Source organism: Saccostrea cucullata, unplaced genomic scaffold (assembly GCF_032062105.1).
Source record: "Saccostrea cucullata isolate Sc308-1 unplaced genomic scaffold, CSIRO_AGI_Scuc_v1 ctg595, whole genome shotgun sequence".
In the NCBI taxonomy this organism is placed as follows: Eukaryota; Metazoa; Mollusca; class Bivalvia; order Ostreida; family Ostreidae; genus Saccostrea; species Saccostrea cuccullata.
Window position 1 is genome coordinate 378634 of NW_026931109.1, and position 18670 is coordinate 397303.

An 18670-nucleotide genomic window follows, 5' to 3' on the forward strand; every position below is an offset into this window, starting at 1 on the left:
AGAATGAATTCATCTGTATAGATGATTTATTGTTGATAAATAATTCATTCGATAACCGAGTTACTTACTATTTAAGTTCTTCTGCTGCATGCAACATATAGTACATAACATACATATTGCATTTGTAGTGATATACAGTATCCACAATACTGCTATTGATTTGATGTTTTAATGTATTTGTATTGATAATTGTAAGGGTATACACTTTTTCCACAATAGAAGTGTACAATATCATATAAAAAACATGGCAGATATGAGCCAAGGAATTATTGATTCCAATTTTCGTAAGAGTTACCAATTTAGATGCAACTCACATTTGCATCGATTGCAGAGAGTTTTACATTTGTAAAGAGATCATTTTTTCTCAGCACCCGTTTGAATGATACATGACATTGTATAGTGTATGTGGAATATGACAGCTTTCTTAAGTGTTACACATATTCGTGCAATTGAAGTTTATTGTCCTTTAATATGACATATGAACATGAATTAATTCACTTAGCAAATTAATGACATTCAATTCCTTTGTGCCCTATTTCTTAACTGTAATCCAAGAATCAGTTAGTTGGAACTCTATTGCAGTTTATATACCTAACAAATCATTTTACCTAACAAATGCATAGATTCAGTAAGACATGTTACTCGAAAAAAGAACTCAATAGTTCATTATTTTCAGAGAGATTGATAACAATTCTATGCACTATAGAGGTAAATTATCAAATAAAGATAAGCAACTCTTAATTTGCACAAAAGTGGTTTTCACATGGCTATAAAAATACACACACTATAAAAATACATTTTGAACAGCTACGTTTATGAAGTGTATACACTGAATAGTACTCACCTCCTGGATCTCAGTACTTGGCTCTCTCAGTAGGACTCCACACTGACACAGCTACTGAGTCAGACTCCCCGATCTCCAGGCTGCTGCAGGCCACGGATCAATATAACCCAGAGTCTCCGGGGACTTTTATCCCGAGTCCATGATTGGTAATTGTACGATAGTAAATGATACGGACTATGAAACTATAACACCAAAACTCTGAGAAAATACAGTCTACATATGCCTCAATTTCGCGCATTTTTTTCTTTTGTACATTGACTTAAATATTTGTACTGCTGAAATTCAGTCAACGATTTTAAGAAATGAATTTATAAATGGTGTGGCCTACTATTAATCTTTGCATTATTAGTGAGCATGAATTGTTAACATAATTACTTGGTAGAATATCACTTTCTTGCACTAAGCGTAACTTTAAATGAGATTTTGTAAGGGAATAAAACTCAAAATCTGTCCAATAGAATCATTAATTTCTGTTTTTTATAATTTCATAATTTATAAAATTACTAGCGTTTAAATATTCAATCTCTATAAAAGTGTATTTGAAAGCCAATACACAGTATAATCAAACATAATACTTTCTTGGGGGAATAAGCTAATTGACGTTTCAGGGTTTGAATGATTTAATTTTAGTTGTAACACGTCATTTGATTGGGTAAAAGATTTAGTCCATTTTGTATAACATAACATGCCTAGTCACAATGAGTTACGTCTTAAATATATTAATCCGCTTGGCGTTACTTTTAAAATATGCAAAATTTGAAGCCTTTTTCCGGAGTCATAACTTAGGGCAGTTTATGACTTTTAATAAAACTTTAACTGCCCCAAGTTATGCTATTTCTTATAACAAAATTTAAAATAAGATTCATTCCTTAAATGTTTATTACTTCGTGTTCATATTCTGCAGTAAAAATGGAAAAGGTATCCGCATTAAAATAAAAAACAAAAATGGAAAAAGAAGGTATGTATGCAATTTTTGAAGAATGCATTTATATTATAATTTGTGCACGCGCTAATTAGCCTAAATAATTTAGTATTTTTTTTTTGGTTAAAGTGTTTTTAAAATTAAGAGTCTATGATATAAATCCACGCATATTTTTAAAGGGAAAAATATATAGTATATTACCCTAAATTGAACAAAACGTAGGTAAAAATATCAATGAATGTACATTAAATGCTTGCAAACGTGATTCTACAGTACAGTGTGTATTGTAATGTTTTACAAGGAAGAACATTGTTAAATAACATAAATAGAACTGTTTATCTTAGTTGATTTATCGCAAATCTTTTCAAAACAATTTAAAAACCATTCATTAGGACTCTAAACGTAAACGTTTACCATTGTTTTTAAATCAAATGCCCTAATTAAACTGTTTATTTAGCCATAAACACAAAGGAGAGAATTCTAATTTGAGATAATTTCAAAAATGGCTGCGAGGAACATTTTGTGCATGTTTGGGATTATTGTATACATAATAGGTATTTAACAATTAGTAATTTATTTCTTCAAAAGAGACCTGTTATATCTTAAGCTTGCAATATGATTAACCCTTTCTCTTCCGGCGCATTTTACGTGATTTTGGAGGCCTTTTGACATGGCATTATTAAATTATTACTAACTTTTTTATCCAAGGGGAAAGCTAGGCATAATGCATACCATTTTGTAGGAAATTTCTTACAGATGATTTTTTTATGAGTGTTTCGTTACTCAACCACTGACCTTATTAGTAAAAATTGAGGTCAAAGGTCAATTAAGTGCAAAATTTTATGGAATTTTTTGATACTTTTTCATCTTTAAGCTAAATATTAAGTATGATGTATGTTGAAATAGGAAATTTGGGATATACCCACAAAAGTGCATTATACTGTACTACACGAAACACATAAACTTTTTTTTCAATTCTGCATATAACTACTTAAAAGGGGTTGCTAAGCAACGCAGAATTCTTTAATTTTCGGGCAGAAATTTTCATTTTTTACTAATCCTAGACACATTTATGCATCCCAGCACATGTAAAAGTTAGATAAGAGGTCATAAAATTACAAGGGACATACAACAGATAAATTGTCTTAAAGTTTGACCTCATTAGAACTACTTTTAGGAGGTCAAAGGTCAAATAAGTGCAAAGGTTTCATCAATTTTTTTCAACACTTTTCAATATTCTTGCCATAATTTTACACAATGGATGCTGAAATGGAAAATTCTGAATATACTCTCAAGAAGGGATCAAAACAGCAATATCCATGCATCATTTTATTTCAAATATCTGCTTAATGACCCTTAAGTGGTTGCTAAGCAACATCATTTTAAAGTTTTTGGCTATATACATGTTTGTTATTTCACATTCTGGACACATTCTAGACACTTTTTGTATATTTCATGATATTGTTTGTAAGATATGGGCCATAAAGATGAAAGAACATTTTTGTATTAAAAATTGACCTTGACACTCTTGTTCTTTGGGGGGTCAAGGTCATATCAGTACAGAATTCTGCTTTAAACCGTAAGTAAATATCAATTTTGAAATGCTTCAAACATGGATAAATCATCTAATAGTTTACGTAATAAAAATGGCGAATGACAAAATTTGCAAGCAAAGAATTCTGGTCTGCTTCTTACAAAGCCCTAGCAAAACATGTATACTATCTTTTTGTTAAACAAGAAACCCATTCACTTGATGCCATTAAAAATAATCTTTATTTTCATGGATTTAATTTAACAAGAAAAAAAAACTAAATGATTTCATTACAAGATTTTTCTGGTATAACAGAGCTTAAGGGGTACATTAAAGACTTGACATGTTATCTTGGAGGAAATAATAATAATAGATAGCATTGGCAATATTTAACGCCAAACTGTTTAGTCAATAAGTTGAAAATTTGACGCTTATATCCAAATATATAAATTCAGAAATATTGCAAGATGAATCCCAAATCAGACTGAAATCTTCAACAAAATATTGAAGAGCACTTTTACTTTGTGTCCACCATTCTTTTATCAACTGTCATTTCTCTGTAAGACTGGAGGAAATTCTTTGACTTGTCCAAGGCATTACTATTTGCTGTCAAGTACAAGTGATCAGCTTCTATCCTGTAAAAGTATTTTGAAACAGATACATGTCATTGTGTATATAAATTTATATTCATAAATAAAATTAAGAATGCTAAAATTACTACATTTATTTGATTTTCCTTTCAAAATTAAAATTGTATTTATTATGTGATCCAAGTAGTTAAATGATATTGTTAAGTCAATGTATCAGGACTGATAATTCAACAACCTTGTAGTAAACCATCATTGTAAAATTACTGAACTAAAACAAATAGCATATATGGCAATCTGACTAAAGCCAGACCTCTGTTTACGCTATCGCAATATGTTAAAAAAATCTGGCATTAGATTGCTACGAAAGCCAGGAAGGGACACATAAATTTTTCAAAAAAGTAAAAAATGATATCGAATCGTATTAGACAATCCAATCCCATGGATTACTAAACTGTTCCCTCGATTTATAATATGAGATCTCGAATTACACAATCCGATCTTAAGGATTACTAATTCGCCCCCTTGATTCATAATTTGATATCTCCAATTACATACCGGTAATTTGTTTTCACAGATTGATAATTCGACATCTCGATTTGTTACAACGTCAGTCTTATGATTTTGGAAATCTGTGCTCTTAAATTTCATTACATATATGTACAGATACATCCAACCATTTTAATCAATAAGTGCGTTCTATTTATTTTGTTTCAGCAACCAGTAGTTTCCAACCTCTCTCATAACTAATTCAACGTATATTTATTTTAGAAATATTATGATTACACAGGACCCATATTCACTTTTACAACTAGGACTTTCAATTATTCTAATATATAAGTAACACGAAAAGATTTTTAGTTGTACAAATATCAGTACTAGCACATGAATTTGGAAATTTTCAATCATGTAATTTTCTCATTTTGGACTGTAATATGTAATAAAAGTTAGGATGTAAAATACTACAATATTCTATTTTTTAAACATGTATTACCATATCCGATATGTACAGATAACTAATTTAAACGAAATCATGTGAAGGGTTTACATTCCGAAGGAATGAATCATTTAAACTAAGAGAATGAATTATACAATCTGAGATAACGGATTCTGTAATTTGAGGGAACGAATTGATAATCTGCGAGAATGAATTGGCAATTTGTTATAACAGATTGTCAATCCAGAAAACGGATTGTATAAATCAAGAACTCGGTTTACTTTCATAAATTTTAAAAATTCTATGTCCCTTCATGGCTTTCATAGATTTCATACCTGCATGGCTGCCAGGGTTGTAAAAAGAAAGGAGACAATAGACTGCAAATGTTACTTCAGGGCAAAATTCCTGGGGCAAGGCTGTTCGTGAGCATGGGAGTGTTGATAAACCATCCAGTGAGTTTGACCACCCATGTATATGATCTACCATAATTGGAAAGTGTCTGAAAAATTGAGAAAATTGAAATTCTAACCACATACTTTATGCAGATTGGAAATACAGCAGCTGTCTATAAAAACAGCTTGTTCTATATCTCGGCATTCATTCAGATACATATTACATATTTAAATAATGTGTCTGTATGATTAATCAAACATCATAAGTATTATGTGTTTCAAACACTTTTTTTTCAAAATATAAATCAAATGTTTATAAACTTGTATGCATGCATTATCTTAATCATGAGAATGACACAATTGAAATTAATCTTTATTTTTTGAAATTTTAGAAATACAGAAATTTCCAATACCAAAACAAAAATTTACCTGTTTATTGGTGTCCTTACATATTAATTGACCTTCGTACGTAGTTCATGGTGGGCTTAGAAAGTGGGTATTCACAGATGAAAGTATTGTTGTATATGGTGAAAGCACCCTAAAAATTCAATGTGAAAGTGATACATGTACACACTGGTACATACATACTGAAAACAACTATCCATTGGCTGAACGATACGAAATACGCACACTGAAACATAAAGATCTAACTAGTACATGTGTACGTTTAGTTTTCTTTTGAACGTGAACTAATGCGTTTTAAACTTAAAACTTTTCAGTCAATATAAACGTATTCTTACCTGCTAATACCAAAGGCATGTCCGTATTATTTGATTCATTGATGTGAGCATCTTCGTCGTGAAATAATCATGAAAATTGACGTTCAGAATTTCGGATCATGTTTTTGTTTACAGCTACCATAGCGGAAACACGTGGTTATTTCATCGTATCAACTCATACAGTGATGAGTCGTATTTATTTATAAATGCGAGTTTTTGTATTGTTAAATATAGATCTAATTAAATTGCAAATTAATAGGTATACAGTATAAAAAGATACAACAATATTAAAAATCTGATTGATTTTTTTTTAGTAAAGATCGACGTTTTGGAAATCTACAATTTTTATCATATATTGTATATCACTTCAAGAAATATGTGTACATGTACATCATTACATGTAGATGAATAAATCAACATTCACTTCACAAAAGGCAGGACGAAAGTATATATTTGTTTTTTGAAATCTATTTTTTTTTTTGTATTATGCATTTATTTTAGTAAAAAATATATTTAAATGGTCAAAAAAGTCTTATAAAAGAATTTGTTGTTTCGAGTAAGACGCAACAATATCGACCTTGACGTTACATGTAAATATTGACCGATTTTTCCATAAAAACTATACGAAGGTCACAAATTCAAATTATCGTAATTAAGAAAATATTGAGCGTAAGAAGGCCTATAAGGGCTTGTTGGAAAGGAAATTTTCTCTAGTTTTCCCAGCTTTATTTTGTTTTCCCTATTTCAACACAGAAATAAACGTAAAACTGAGCTTTGTTTAAATATTACGAATAAAATCGATAAAAAACACACAAGTGCAAGAAAAGTCTTGTTTTTAAAATATACCTTAACGTAATAACAATAATTTTAACATATTTTAAAAGTAGAGAAAATATGCTTTAAGAATATACCATGCTTTCTTATAAAGTTAATCAGGAAAAAAATTGTCAATCGTCTGGAAAATCGGCAATCGCTTTGGAAAATTACGCAATTTTCAAACAGTCTCGTTTGTCTTTACAACGTAAAATCGATTAAATACCGGCAATCAAGATATAATCTTTTTAGATATTTAAAAAGTAGAGAAAATTTCCAAAAAGATGATATATAGCTTATATACCTTCATGCTACCATAAATTATATACGGAGATCTTATTTTCGCGAAGTCCTGTTTTAACGCGCCACCGGTCAATTTGACCGGTACGGAAGTGAAGGGGTTAAATCATAATAATAATATGGTGCTTGGAGCTATATTTGTACTTGTACACATTAATGTGAACTAGAATTTGAATCTTCATTAAGTTTCATAAAAAATATCTTTTTAATGGAAAATATATTTTTCCATTTCTATGTTTGTAGGTAATGCCGATGCAGCGTGTACTTACACATTTTCTGGTAGCGGAACACAAATCTATACCTGTCATGAGTACTACAGCTTGTAAGATTTTTACAACTCATTCGTTATACTATACCCCCTTTAAAATCCTCCCATTTCTATATCTGATTCCCCGGGAGAAACAATAAGGAATCAAACATTATTAATACCAGGAAAGCATGGTTTTGCAATATCTATATCGAAAACTAAAGATGATACAGTACCTAACTGCATAGAAACATTACATCTCCTATATTGAAAATGCAAATTAATTGGTCTTATAAATACCCTACGTTTTATTTTAAAAATATCAAAATAGTCTTTTTCATTAATTACATCTCAAGGTCAGCGGGTGCAATAGCGGGGGCGGTGATTGGTTCTCTTACATGCCTCGCCCTCATCATTTACTGTATTGCATTCTGTTGTTGGAGAATCAGGAAGAGTTCCGAAGGTTCAAAGACACCCGGAACAATCCAGAATCCATCCAATGTTAGCGTGGTATCTGGTGGAACAGGTATATATATGTAGGACTTCAAAGTGCGATGGATCTCCAAAGTCCGAAGGTCACGCCAAAGTCCGAAGGTTTGCGCCAATCCTCGACGGTCTGACATGCCTGATAGGTGCAGAAAACATTTAACGTTTATGACGTCCTAGTACTACTGTACCAACCAGGCCAAGGTCTTAAAATTTATAATGAAAATAAATATCATTATGCGAAAACTAACCCTAAAATTTCTCAGATAGGTGCGAAACTAACCTTCATTGTTCAAAACGTGTGTAGCAACTAAACCAAGATATCTTTGGTGGATGCGAGACTAACCCTAATTTCTTGACTAGTGTGCGAGGACTATCTCTATGTCTCTCGGGTTGGTGCAAAGCAAGAACTAAACCATATCAGTCGAGTGGCCAGCGAGAACTAATCCTTATATATATCTGGGAGGTGCAAGCAATATCATTTAAATTGAATGGGAGGACGAATTCAGAAATGATGGCTTTTGAATACAGGACAACGGCATCCGAGATTGACGTCGGAATATTGTGGCGTCATAAACGTTAATTGTTTCTCCTCACCATCGGACTTTGGCGTGTCAGATCATCGCACTTGAATAGCGCAGCTCGTCTCATAGGAAACGAGCTATCGGACTTTGGCGTTCGTACGGGCAACAAACCATCGGGGTTTGGCAAAGACCATCAGAGTTTGACGAGACAATCGGACTTCTGAGTCTAACATATATAATAATATGAAACCGAGAAAAATAAATGTAAAGCTCAACATTTAAGCTCTATTTGTTCCTATTTTACTATGAATGCAATGCCCGTGTCCAAGTAGATGAGCGATAAGAATACCAGTATTAGATGAGCATGAAAGCGATAATAGTATTGAATAATTAAACAAAAGATTAATTTTAACATCCTGCAAGAACAAAGTACATAACACACCTTTTTTTTACCATTACAGGCGAATTTTCAAATCAAGTGATGCAGAATCCAAATCAACAAAATTACCAAATGGCATCTCATGGTGGCTCCCATACATTGCGCATGCACACCGGATATGATCAGTGATAAATACTATAATTTGCTTGCTGCAATTTTTAACTTCGTGTTTTAATACCTATTGTTTTTTTTTTAAAAAGATGGATTTAAATTATCTTTTGTATTTTTGCCCTATTCGTATATGCATTTAAAGTTCTTAAATTTATAAATGATATACGTAATTAATAATCGCTGAAAAAAAAAATGGATTATTTATTTTTTTTTTGCAATTTTTTTTTTGGACAAGAGGTCGGTTCACTTTATGCATAAAATGGTCCTGTAGATATACCGCTTGATTGATCAACACTTGATTTGCCATTTGAAGCATTAAAATAAAATGGAAACTTTCATATTCAATAAAAAATTTCTCCTACAAATCCAGACCTTGGAGAACTGGCTTTATGAAATTACAATGTTCTTAAATTTTTAGGTAAACAGGTATAATTGAGTACTTTCAGTGAAGAAAAATAATATGACCGCACTCTCTGATCTAAAAAATAAAATATGTCTTTTAAGGTCAAGATCTAGTAAATAACTTGAGACTAATTTTTTGGTGCTAGATCCATTATGACGTCATAATCAATTTCAACTTTCTTTTTCCCGTACTTTACGGCTTTAGCAGAATTATGTAGAAAATAGGATATTTTCATGTCATTCAATTTGAAATCATATGGAAAGTAAACCGGATACCTATATTAAATTTGATATTGATTTAAAGAAGAGGCCATGAACATACTAATTACTGTTTTCTGTGAGACTGTAGGCAATCTGGATACATTTCCTTTGCCGAATACGAAAAAAACTCCCATATTCATGACTGGTTTTCTTAATTTTTCATTGAAAATGACAGTTTAAAGTACAGTTTTTCATCTTTTTTACCTACAAATCATGCCCCGAAACACCTTATTTGACCAAGCTAAAGTTGTAAAGCTTTAATAAAGGAATTTATTTCTCAAGTTTGATAAATCTGTAGGCACCTTTCATTTACTAGATCTTGACCTTAATCATCAGAAACAGTTCTATCATTTACTAGTTGCATATTTTAGATCAGAGGTTGCGGTCTGTAATAAATATCGAAAAATAGCTTTAAAAATTTGCTGTCTTGGTAGACTTTTTCAGATTATGAGGAAATGGACGCATTTTGTGTCGTCATAATACATTGACTAGTCAGAAAATTACGTCATTTTTGATAGATACAGAATCACCAACGATCTAAGTGATATTCAATGCACTGTTAACTAAAACTATACAGTTGCAGTTTTTCAGAAATTCACAGGACAAAGTTCGGCAAAAGTGAACCTTGTTCTTTGCACATTTCCATTTTAGAGTACTTGCTACGCTTAAATGGAATTGTATTAATTTTTTTACATTAAAGTAAAAGGTAATCATACAGTTGACTTTTTACTCGTTTCCTTTTTGCTTGTGTTGACGTGGTTGCAAGCAGTATTGCAGTCCTCTCCACATTTTCGATGAAATGGTTACGTCTTACGATATTCGTAATGGGACATACTTAGTATATGTGAAAGTTTTTTGTTCCTGCATAAATGTCAAATTACATGTATCAATAAGTGGATATTTTGTTGATCTCAAAAATCTAGTTATTTAAGACATCCAAATATAAAGCACAATCGATACATATATTTTTTTGTGTATGTAATTATCGCAACTTCAATTTATCCACCACGGTTACTGACTTCGATCAGTGTATATTTGGATATAAAAAAAAAAGAAAAGAAAAGAAAAATCAAGATAGCTTCTACTCAGTATTACCTGATGATTAATTAAATTAATACCGGACACATCTACATCTTTGCATTTGTTTAACTAGACAACTTATCTGTGCAATTAAAACAAAATTATTTTAAACATCGATAAAAATATTAAGCAATTTTAACTGTAGATGACAAATATGCTTTATTTGTATCAAAACACAAACGTACTGCTAGAGCAGTAGCGGAAAATGAGCGCTTATGTGATTTTCGTTCCCCAAATAAATATACATTTTCCCAATGCCCATATCTTAATGTACAATAAGATCCCAAACTACACTATCTGCATAGATATATCATATTATGCGTTCTTACTATTGGTGTTTGAAATATTTTGAGATTTAAAAAATGGAAAGAAATATTTGGATGGTTTTAAAAATATCAATTTGATTTACACCACTCTTGTTAAATATGCTGAGACACAAGCAGCACGTCTAAAGTTAAGCTTTTACAACAGTTTATATTTTGAAGAGAAGTAAAAAAAAGATAACTTGGTAGAACATTTAATAGACAGTACAACATATCTTTGCTGGAGTTTTTGAAAATAAATTTGGAATCCAGTAAATGTTCGGTAAATCAAATTTATTTCCTCTGACCGGAATGTTAAACCTTTTAAAAATAACTAAAAGCGATTCCAAATAATATCATGTTATGAAAGTGAAACGTGAGTAAATTACGTGGATTACAAGATATTGAATTAAATTGTAAGTTCATTATTTAAACACTGAATTGACGAGACGAAGGTTTTTTTCCCGTTATTTCTCGATCATGACAAGGAGCACACGGCTGGTGTGACCGGTCAACAGGGGATGCTCACTTCTCCATGGCACCTGATCCCACCTCTGATGTTACGGAGGTCCGTGTTTGCTCTGCTCCTATTTTGTATTGTTTGATTGACTTTGATATTGGATACTGTTCGTTATCTCTATATCCTTCTTCTTGAAGTTGTTGTGACCATTACAAAAAGTTTGTATTTTTCTATTTTTTTTTATAGATGAACCCATAACATATTTCTGGGTTGCGTTTTTACTCTTTCGTCACTTTCGCCCACTGTGGGACGTGGAGACGGTTTCTACGAATGAGACTATGTAAACCAAGGTCCCGTGTAGCATTAGGTGCTGGTACGAAAAAGACCCCTCCCTGCTCAATGGCCCTAAGTGTCGAGTAAAGGACAAATTTTGCAGCTCTCATTCGGCAAGCGTTGAAAATTCTCGAGTAGGACGTTAAAAATCAATCGTCATTTTCGCATATCTGAAAACGTAAAGATAGATTGTTAACGTTTACATTTTGCTTTGAATTGACTAAAGCGATACTTTAAAATATATCTAAAATATGTAGTCCATTCTGGTCTTCCACTTCATATTCAACTCCTCGGCAGAATTTACATGAGAAATAAGTTTCAATTTGCTTTCTGGATCTGTGAGATTGTACACTTTTCGTTATCTTTTCCCAAGCTTTATTTAAATTCATTATCGATTTAAATGGTGAAACGCACATTCACACAATGTTATCACCAACCACTGTCTTATTAATCTTTATAAATGTAAATCGTTCAAATAAAAAAAACTTTTTAAAATGAATCGTTTCGAACTAAGGTTCTTTTAATCAAAATACTTACGTAATATTAACAAGCTTTCTCTTCTTCCGTGTAGATTATGCGAAAAGTTGCCACAATATATAAAAGTTAGCGCAAGACAGTTATTTATTCGATAAGTGCATTTAAGGCGAAATTTTTTTGTACGCATCACTTAGTGCAAAACGCAATGGAATTTACATCGATACTAAGTATTTTGATTTTTACTACAGTATACAGTGAGTATATGTTGAGTTACTGACAGTCAGTTTGTCTTTAAAAGTAAACACTGATTATTTCTCAAAAGTACCTTTGTATTTTTCAATTTCCCTCCGTTGAAAGAAAAAAACTCACACATTTAAAAAAAAAATAGTTAAAAAGATTCAGAAGCTTTAGTTATGAAAATGACAATGTTGATGTAAAGTTATCTTAAAAACCTGAAGCCAGGTAATAGGAGCATACATACATTGTTAGACTTAGATATTTCAAAATTACTGTAACTTTAACCAAAAACGGAAAAAACATAACTACGAATTTGTTAAATTTTAACAAAGTTAACATATTATTTTAAAAATATATCCACGTACCTGTATCCGATTTTTCAATTTCACTGCAATGAAATATAAGGAGATAACGAAAGACATTATTTAAGCTCAAAAGTCCATTTGAATAATACAAATCAGAAGCAAAGCGAACAAGGAGCTCTAAAACATCAGAGTTGGAATCAGGGGACTTAAAGGAGTGAGTATCCACTGCCTACCATTCACGCCCACCTTGAGCTCGTTGTCAAGATCGGGAACGAACGGATAAATCTACCGACAATTCAGTGTGTAAATAATGGGCCAACAATAAGTATGAAATATGAACATCCGTCAGCATTTGACTTAATGATAGATTGCATTGACTGACATTGTCATTGTTTCAACCAAAGGACACGGATGGACGTCCGCGAATTAAGAAGTTGATCCTCATATCGCAGTTTCGAATCCCAGTGGGACATGGGGACTAGTCCTTGGGACGAGACTGATAGACCTAGGCCCCTTATTGCAGTAGGTGCTTACAGAATCAGATCCCTCACTGCGTAATGGCTCTGAGTGCCTAGAATAGATCACAATTTGCAACACTCCACCGGCAAGTGGTAGCGTCTCCAGATGACTGAACAATGCTCGAGAGGGACGTTCAACATCAAACAATCAACCATATATAGGACGAGACTGTTTATATTCCTGTTTCATGAACGTGTTTGTCAATAACTTAAATTATTTTAGAAATTGCTCACGGAGAGCATGATATGGGATGAGAAATAAAAACTATATTTGTAGATGATAAGGATATATTGCATCTTCCTCACATATACATGTACAAGATTTGGAATAAATTTTGCTTTATATTAATACAAAAATAAGACTTCTATTAAACTAAAAGAATCAATTTTGCAAAGCATTTTCAAGTTATAAACGACAATCCTTACAAGAGTAGCTAATACATTTTATCATAACATATACTTTGGACATGAAATGAGATATAATGCAATGTACCCATTGTCTTTCAGAAAACGTTGGATGTTCATGTTATTACTACTTTGATGGATATAATAACATTCGTGACTGCAGCTACAAAAGGTAATGGAATTGCTATAACATATCAGCTCTCGGTCAAATTAAAAGGCTGCTTATATATTCTTTTTAAGTATGAAGGCTTGTTTGATTTTAGGATTGCATTGAATAATCGTTTACGAGGGCTGTTATAAATAATAAATAATGACATAGAAATCATACGACATCAAGCTTGACTTTCTCTCATTATTGAATCTTTAATGAATTGCTAACAGTTTATGTGACCACTTTTCAACACATATTTTCATTGTGGGAAGCTGGAAAATAAGAGCTATTCGAGGTATTGCATAAAAATGAATGGTAAAGAATCAGTTAACTAGAGTGAAATTAAATGCTTCGTTAAAGCTGTTGTAAAACTTGTTAAGAATCCCAAAGAAATATTAACCGAAATATGTGAAATTTATAGCAATCTGTTTTACAGACACATGAGCAGGTGGATTTCAATGAACAAAAATGATATAAAGGGCATCAAACTGGGTACCGTCCTTGGCGACAAGGATATGCAACAATCACTTTATATACAAGTATGCGAAAATTCAATAAGTTATCACTGATTATATCAGAGTGGCTTTAAGACACGTAGCGAATTTGATAGACATCATTTTTTGGGGGTAGATCACACTGTTTTAAAAAATATTTTATAGTAAAAAAGTTAAATACTCAGAGATCCCCCTATATCTTAAAAAGTGAGTGAAAACGACAGTGTGAAGGAATATCTAAACAATTATTTTTAAAAATCAAAAAATGATGTATCATACTTATCCACGTTTGAAATTACAGAATGAAACTTGAATCCATTTTGCTTAAAACCTTCAAAACAAATTTACAATAAGATGTATTTGACAAAACAGCAAATTCATGAGAAAAGCAAAGAATTCTAAGAGCACAAAAATAGTTTTATATGCTAATTTCCTAAATATAAGTGGTCTTGGTGTTCACGTTTAATTTATGGAGTCTAGAAAGCAAAATTGTTGCCAAAAATCGAAAGGTTTGTGAGAGGAAGGGACCAAAATGAGGAATATATTACATTTAATTTTTTCATGACAGCGTCCAAACCCACATGCCTTCAAGAGTTTTTGGGATAAAACAGAAAGTTAATGTTCTGCCATACCAGAAATATTCGCCAGAACTTTTAACCTTTGATTTGCTTCATTTCTCAAACTAAGAATTAAAACACCTTTGAGAAAAAAGTCCAGAAAATCATAGGATTTGCTTTGTTCCAGTATACGAATGGTTATACTCAAAAATATGTTCTAAACACGAATAGAAATTTGAATAAAAATGCTACGGATATGAGGTTTATTAAAAGAGAATATTTAAGTGAAATCATTAAGACTAAATCATAGAAAAGCATTTTTTGTTTCTTACCGAGCACCGGTGACATTATTTATTAAACAGCCTTCGTTACTGAAAATCAGGACACATATAATTCTATACGCACATTCAGCTCGGAAGACTGGTAGGTCAAGAATAGGAGATGAATATTTTCCCTTCGTCATATTTGGAAAAATAATCGAATACCATTAAATTTGAAGTCACTAGATTATAATGAATTAATCAAACAATTTCACTTTTTGTTTCTTTTTCACTATTTGTTTGAGAATAGAATTACAAGAATGACAATCTACAATTAATGGTAAAAATAAAATGCAAAATGAGAAATGAGAAAAAGAAATATGACACTCGAACTATTTTTTTTATATTTAGAGAAATCTATACGAAGCTTAGTATCTGTTATGGATCAATGTTTGGGGTCGGTGTAATTGTCGGCGTTATTGTATGGTGTTGCTGCGCCATGAAGAAAAATCAAGATCAATCTAACAGAACAATTAATGCTGTAGTAGTCCCAAGAACAGGTAGAATAAGTGTATAACGGCTATTATTTGTTAAAAAAGATAGAAATGCATTTGAAGTTTTCCTATCTAAAACAACTTTTGAATTTTTAATTTAGGTGGTCATTTTCTTAAATGGCTCTTCATGAACAAATAGATCTTGCAATTCTTTATGAATACATTGAAAGTTTAAACATATATAATGAGAATGGATTCGATATTAATGATAATGTCCAATTTGTATATTATGATCTTTATCAAGGTAAATCCGATAGGACATTGATTGCTAATATGTGAATAAAGGCTTTATAGGGATCTAGATCTTTTGTCTATGAGAAAAAAAAACTTCTTCACGTAAAACGTTTTTCCCTATAAGAATAATACGTATTAATATTTTCTTCTTTGTCCAATTTTCTATTTTAACAAAAAAAAAAAAAAAAAAAAAAAACAAAAAAAACAAAAAAAAAAAACCATCCTACACCTAATTTTCACCCAATCACAAGTCAAAGCACAAAAAATTCTCTTGCAGGTAATCATGCCACTCAGAATCCCTATATCATGATGGGACCGACACAATATGGAAGTCGACAGGAACAAGTGACGAGATCTGGGCGGATCCCATCCAATAATTCTGGTGCTCTAGGATATCCAGCGGGAACATTCCAGCCATAGGAAAGAGTAAACTTAAGGAGAATGATTGTAGTTGACCTGACGAAAGTAGCTATAATGTAAATTGGAAAGATGGTTTCTAAAACATACTTCATACATTACTAGTTTTATTGTGACTGACGCTATATGATAAAAATACTTGTGTGCATTCAACATCATTTTATCCATTTGACATTATACTTACATCGACATCATACATACATGTAGTCGGGGTGACAATTTGTTAAACTTTTAAATCTATTTGGATTGAACACTCTTAATAAAAGTCCACAGTAAAAAAAAATAATAAACAGGATTTTTTTGCAATAAAAATGAAATTGTTTTTTTCTCTAAAAATGGCTAGTTTTGTCGAGCGAAAGAGATATAAAAGGATAAAATTCTTAACATCTATTTTTACACCATAAAATACTACTACGTACTCTTACGATTTATTAATGAAAAGATGAATGTACTATAAACCAGCTATTACTAGTATTGCATGCAAGAAATATCCGCGATTTCCGCGACCCACGTAGACGCCATAACAACCCCCTCTTCACGATCTGTGAAATAAATTCATGGAAACATTTTATCTGTGGAATATGGAGTACAACTTTATTCAAGTAATGATATTACCTAAGGTTTAATATAAACGAGATTTCCAACTCCGTCTATCCTATATCTGAATAAACAGGGTATGTATAATTTTTTTAACATCCGGTGATGTTAATACATTCGAGGTTGTCTTTCCGACCTTTGGTTGATTTACCCGTGACGTCCAATTCGATAATATTTCACTCATATAGAGACGCCACCATATACATGTTCCAGTGAAGGTCTTCAAATTTTGACCTTTACTCGGCACTCTGGGCCATTGAGCAATGAGGGGTCTTTATTTTGCCAACATCTGCCGTGACACGCGTATGGGGCCTCGGTTTTTAAGGTCTCGTTCGAAGGACTCGCACCTTTCACTTCAAAGTGCTGAGTATATTGCAAAGGATCAGTTGCCATGCAGTTTTTATCGAATTAGGTCAGTTGCTGCCGAGATTCGAATTCAAGACCTTCCCATCACGAAGCGAGCACTCTGCTGACTGAGCTACCGCAAACGGTCAAACTGACGAAAAGATGACGCTACGAATTGTTGGTTTACAAAAAATTCCGTCTTAAGGTATCTGGAACCGTGCTATATTAAAGTGACTCCAAAGTTTCTGATACCAAAACTGCGAAAATAGCTGCTGTGGCAACTGATTCTAAATTGAGCAAATTATTAAATCAATTATTACTTTTCCAGCTATCATCTTCTAAGATTAGTTAGAAAAAATATGTAAAAACAATATAGATTAAGAGCGGATCAAGCTGGTATACATACAAAAATGGGATCAGAAGCCATAGAAGTCAATCTAGCCATAGAAGAGTAAGGAGACCATATAAAACGGTCGCAAAAACAACCTTCTAATGATCGGCAGACGGATCCATGGCCAATACAGTAGAGAAACACTGACCTAAAATGAATTTACGATAAAAAAATCCCAGTCAACATGATTTTGCTTGCTATTTTACTGTATCGACCACAGAAATTGCAAAATCTTACTTAACATAGCAACTTTAAACAAGGCTGTTGATATCCCGTATCTTCAAATTATTTGACAAACTACGGTTTGTTCCAACTGTTTGAATTATGCATTAGATTTTTCGGTGGATGTTTTATCCCCCGAATTACTTAATCTCACTTCTAGAGATTGATTCCTTCTCTAGAGTTGAAGGGGTTGATGCTTAAATATTTTTTAAAGAATCATCAGTGTTTGTTTCTTTCCATTATCGTTAGAGAGAGAGAGAGAGAGAGAGAGAGATTTACTTTCTAGAAAAAATAATAATCAATATGTTCACATACAATTATTCATTGATCTTTTCGTGCTTTTTTTTTGTCATTTAACAATGCTTTTTATTTTAAATCATGAAAAGACTTTGGACTAATGACCTAAATTTTGAAATATTGGTCAAAATCTGCGATTTCATGAAAATGTTATTTTGAAGGTCTTTGATATAAACAAAGTTTGAAACAAAATTTTAAGTAAGTTCTAAAAATTAAAAATATAAATTACCCACTTTTTACAGTCCTATCATGAAATAAATGAATAACAACCCTCGAGTAAATAGACGCATGGAGGGCTTGAATCCTCTATAACTTTTTTTGTCTCATTACGATTTTGCGATTTACTTTCTTCTTCTACTATAAAATTTGCAATATTTAACATAAATATGCTATCAAAATTAATTTGTAATAAACATACATGTACTGTTGAAGTTAGTTTTGAAAAAACATGCCCAAATGCTGACGAGTGACAAACCTTAACATGCTTAAACTAAATCGGAAAATTCCATAATTACCTTG

At 31.8% G+C, this 18670-nt stretch overlaps 2 protein-coding genes and 1 long non-coding RNA gene across 3 annotated transcripts; 2 read left to right on the forward strand and 1 right to left on the reverse strand.

The window, feature by feature from the left end:
* The first annotated feature begins 2199 nt into the window (after positions 1-2199).
* Positions 2200-9349, forward strand: LOC134231445 (uncharacterized). The gene is made up of 4 exons (XM_062713408.1): positions 2200-2320; positions 7289-7367; positions 7649-7818; positions 8764-9349. The coding sequence occupies exons 1-4, from the start codon at positions 2269-2271 to the stop codon at positions 8868-8870; spliced, it is 408 nt and encodes a 135-aa protein (XP_062569392.1). The 5' UTR covers positions 2200-2268; the 3' UTR covers positions 8871-9349.
* On the reverse strand, positions 3689-5681 carry LOC134231444 (uncharacterized). Its single transcript, XR_009984557.1, has 3 exons — positions 5643-5681; positions 5157-5320; positions 3689-3932 (listed from the first exon to the last, which is right to left on the reverse strand). It is a non-coding gene; the product is annotated as an uncharacterized LOC134231444 (long non-coding RNA).
* Positions 9350-12296: 2947 nt separating the features above from the next.
* Positions 12297-16586, forward strand: LOC134231446 (uncharacterized). The gene is made up of 4 exons (XM_062713409.1): positions 12297-12421; positions 13735-13804; positions 15506-15654; positions 16160-16586. Exons 1-4 carry the CDS (start codon positions 12373-12375, stop codon positions 16300-16302), a joined length of 411 nt encoding a protein of 136 aa, XP_062569393.1. The 5' UTR covers positions 12297-12372; the 3' UTR covers positions 16303-16586.
* Positions 16587-18670: the final 2084 nt, after the last annotated feature.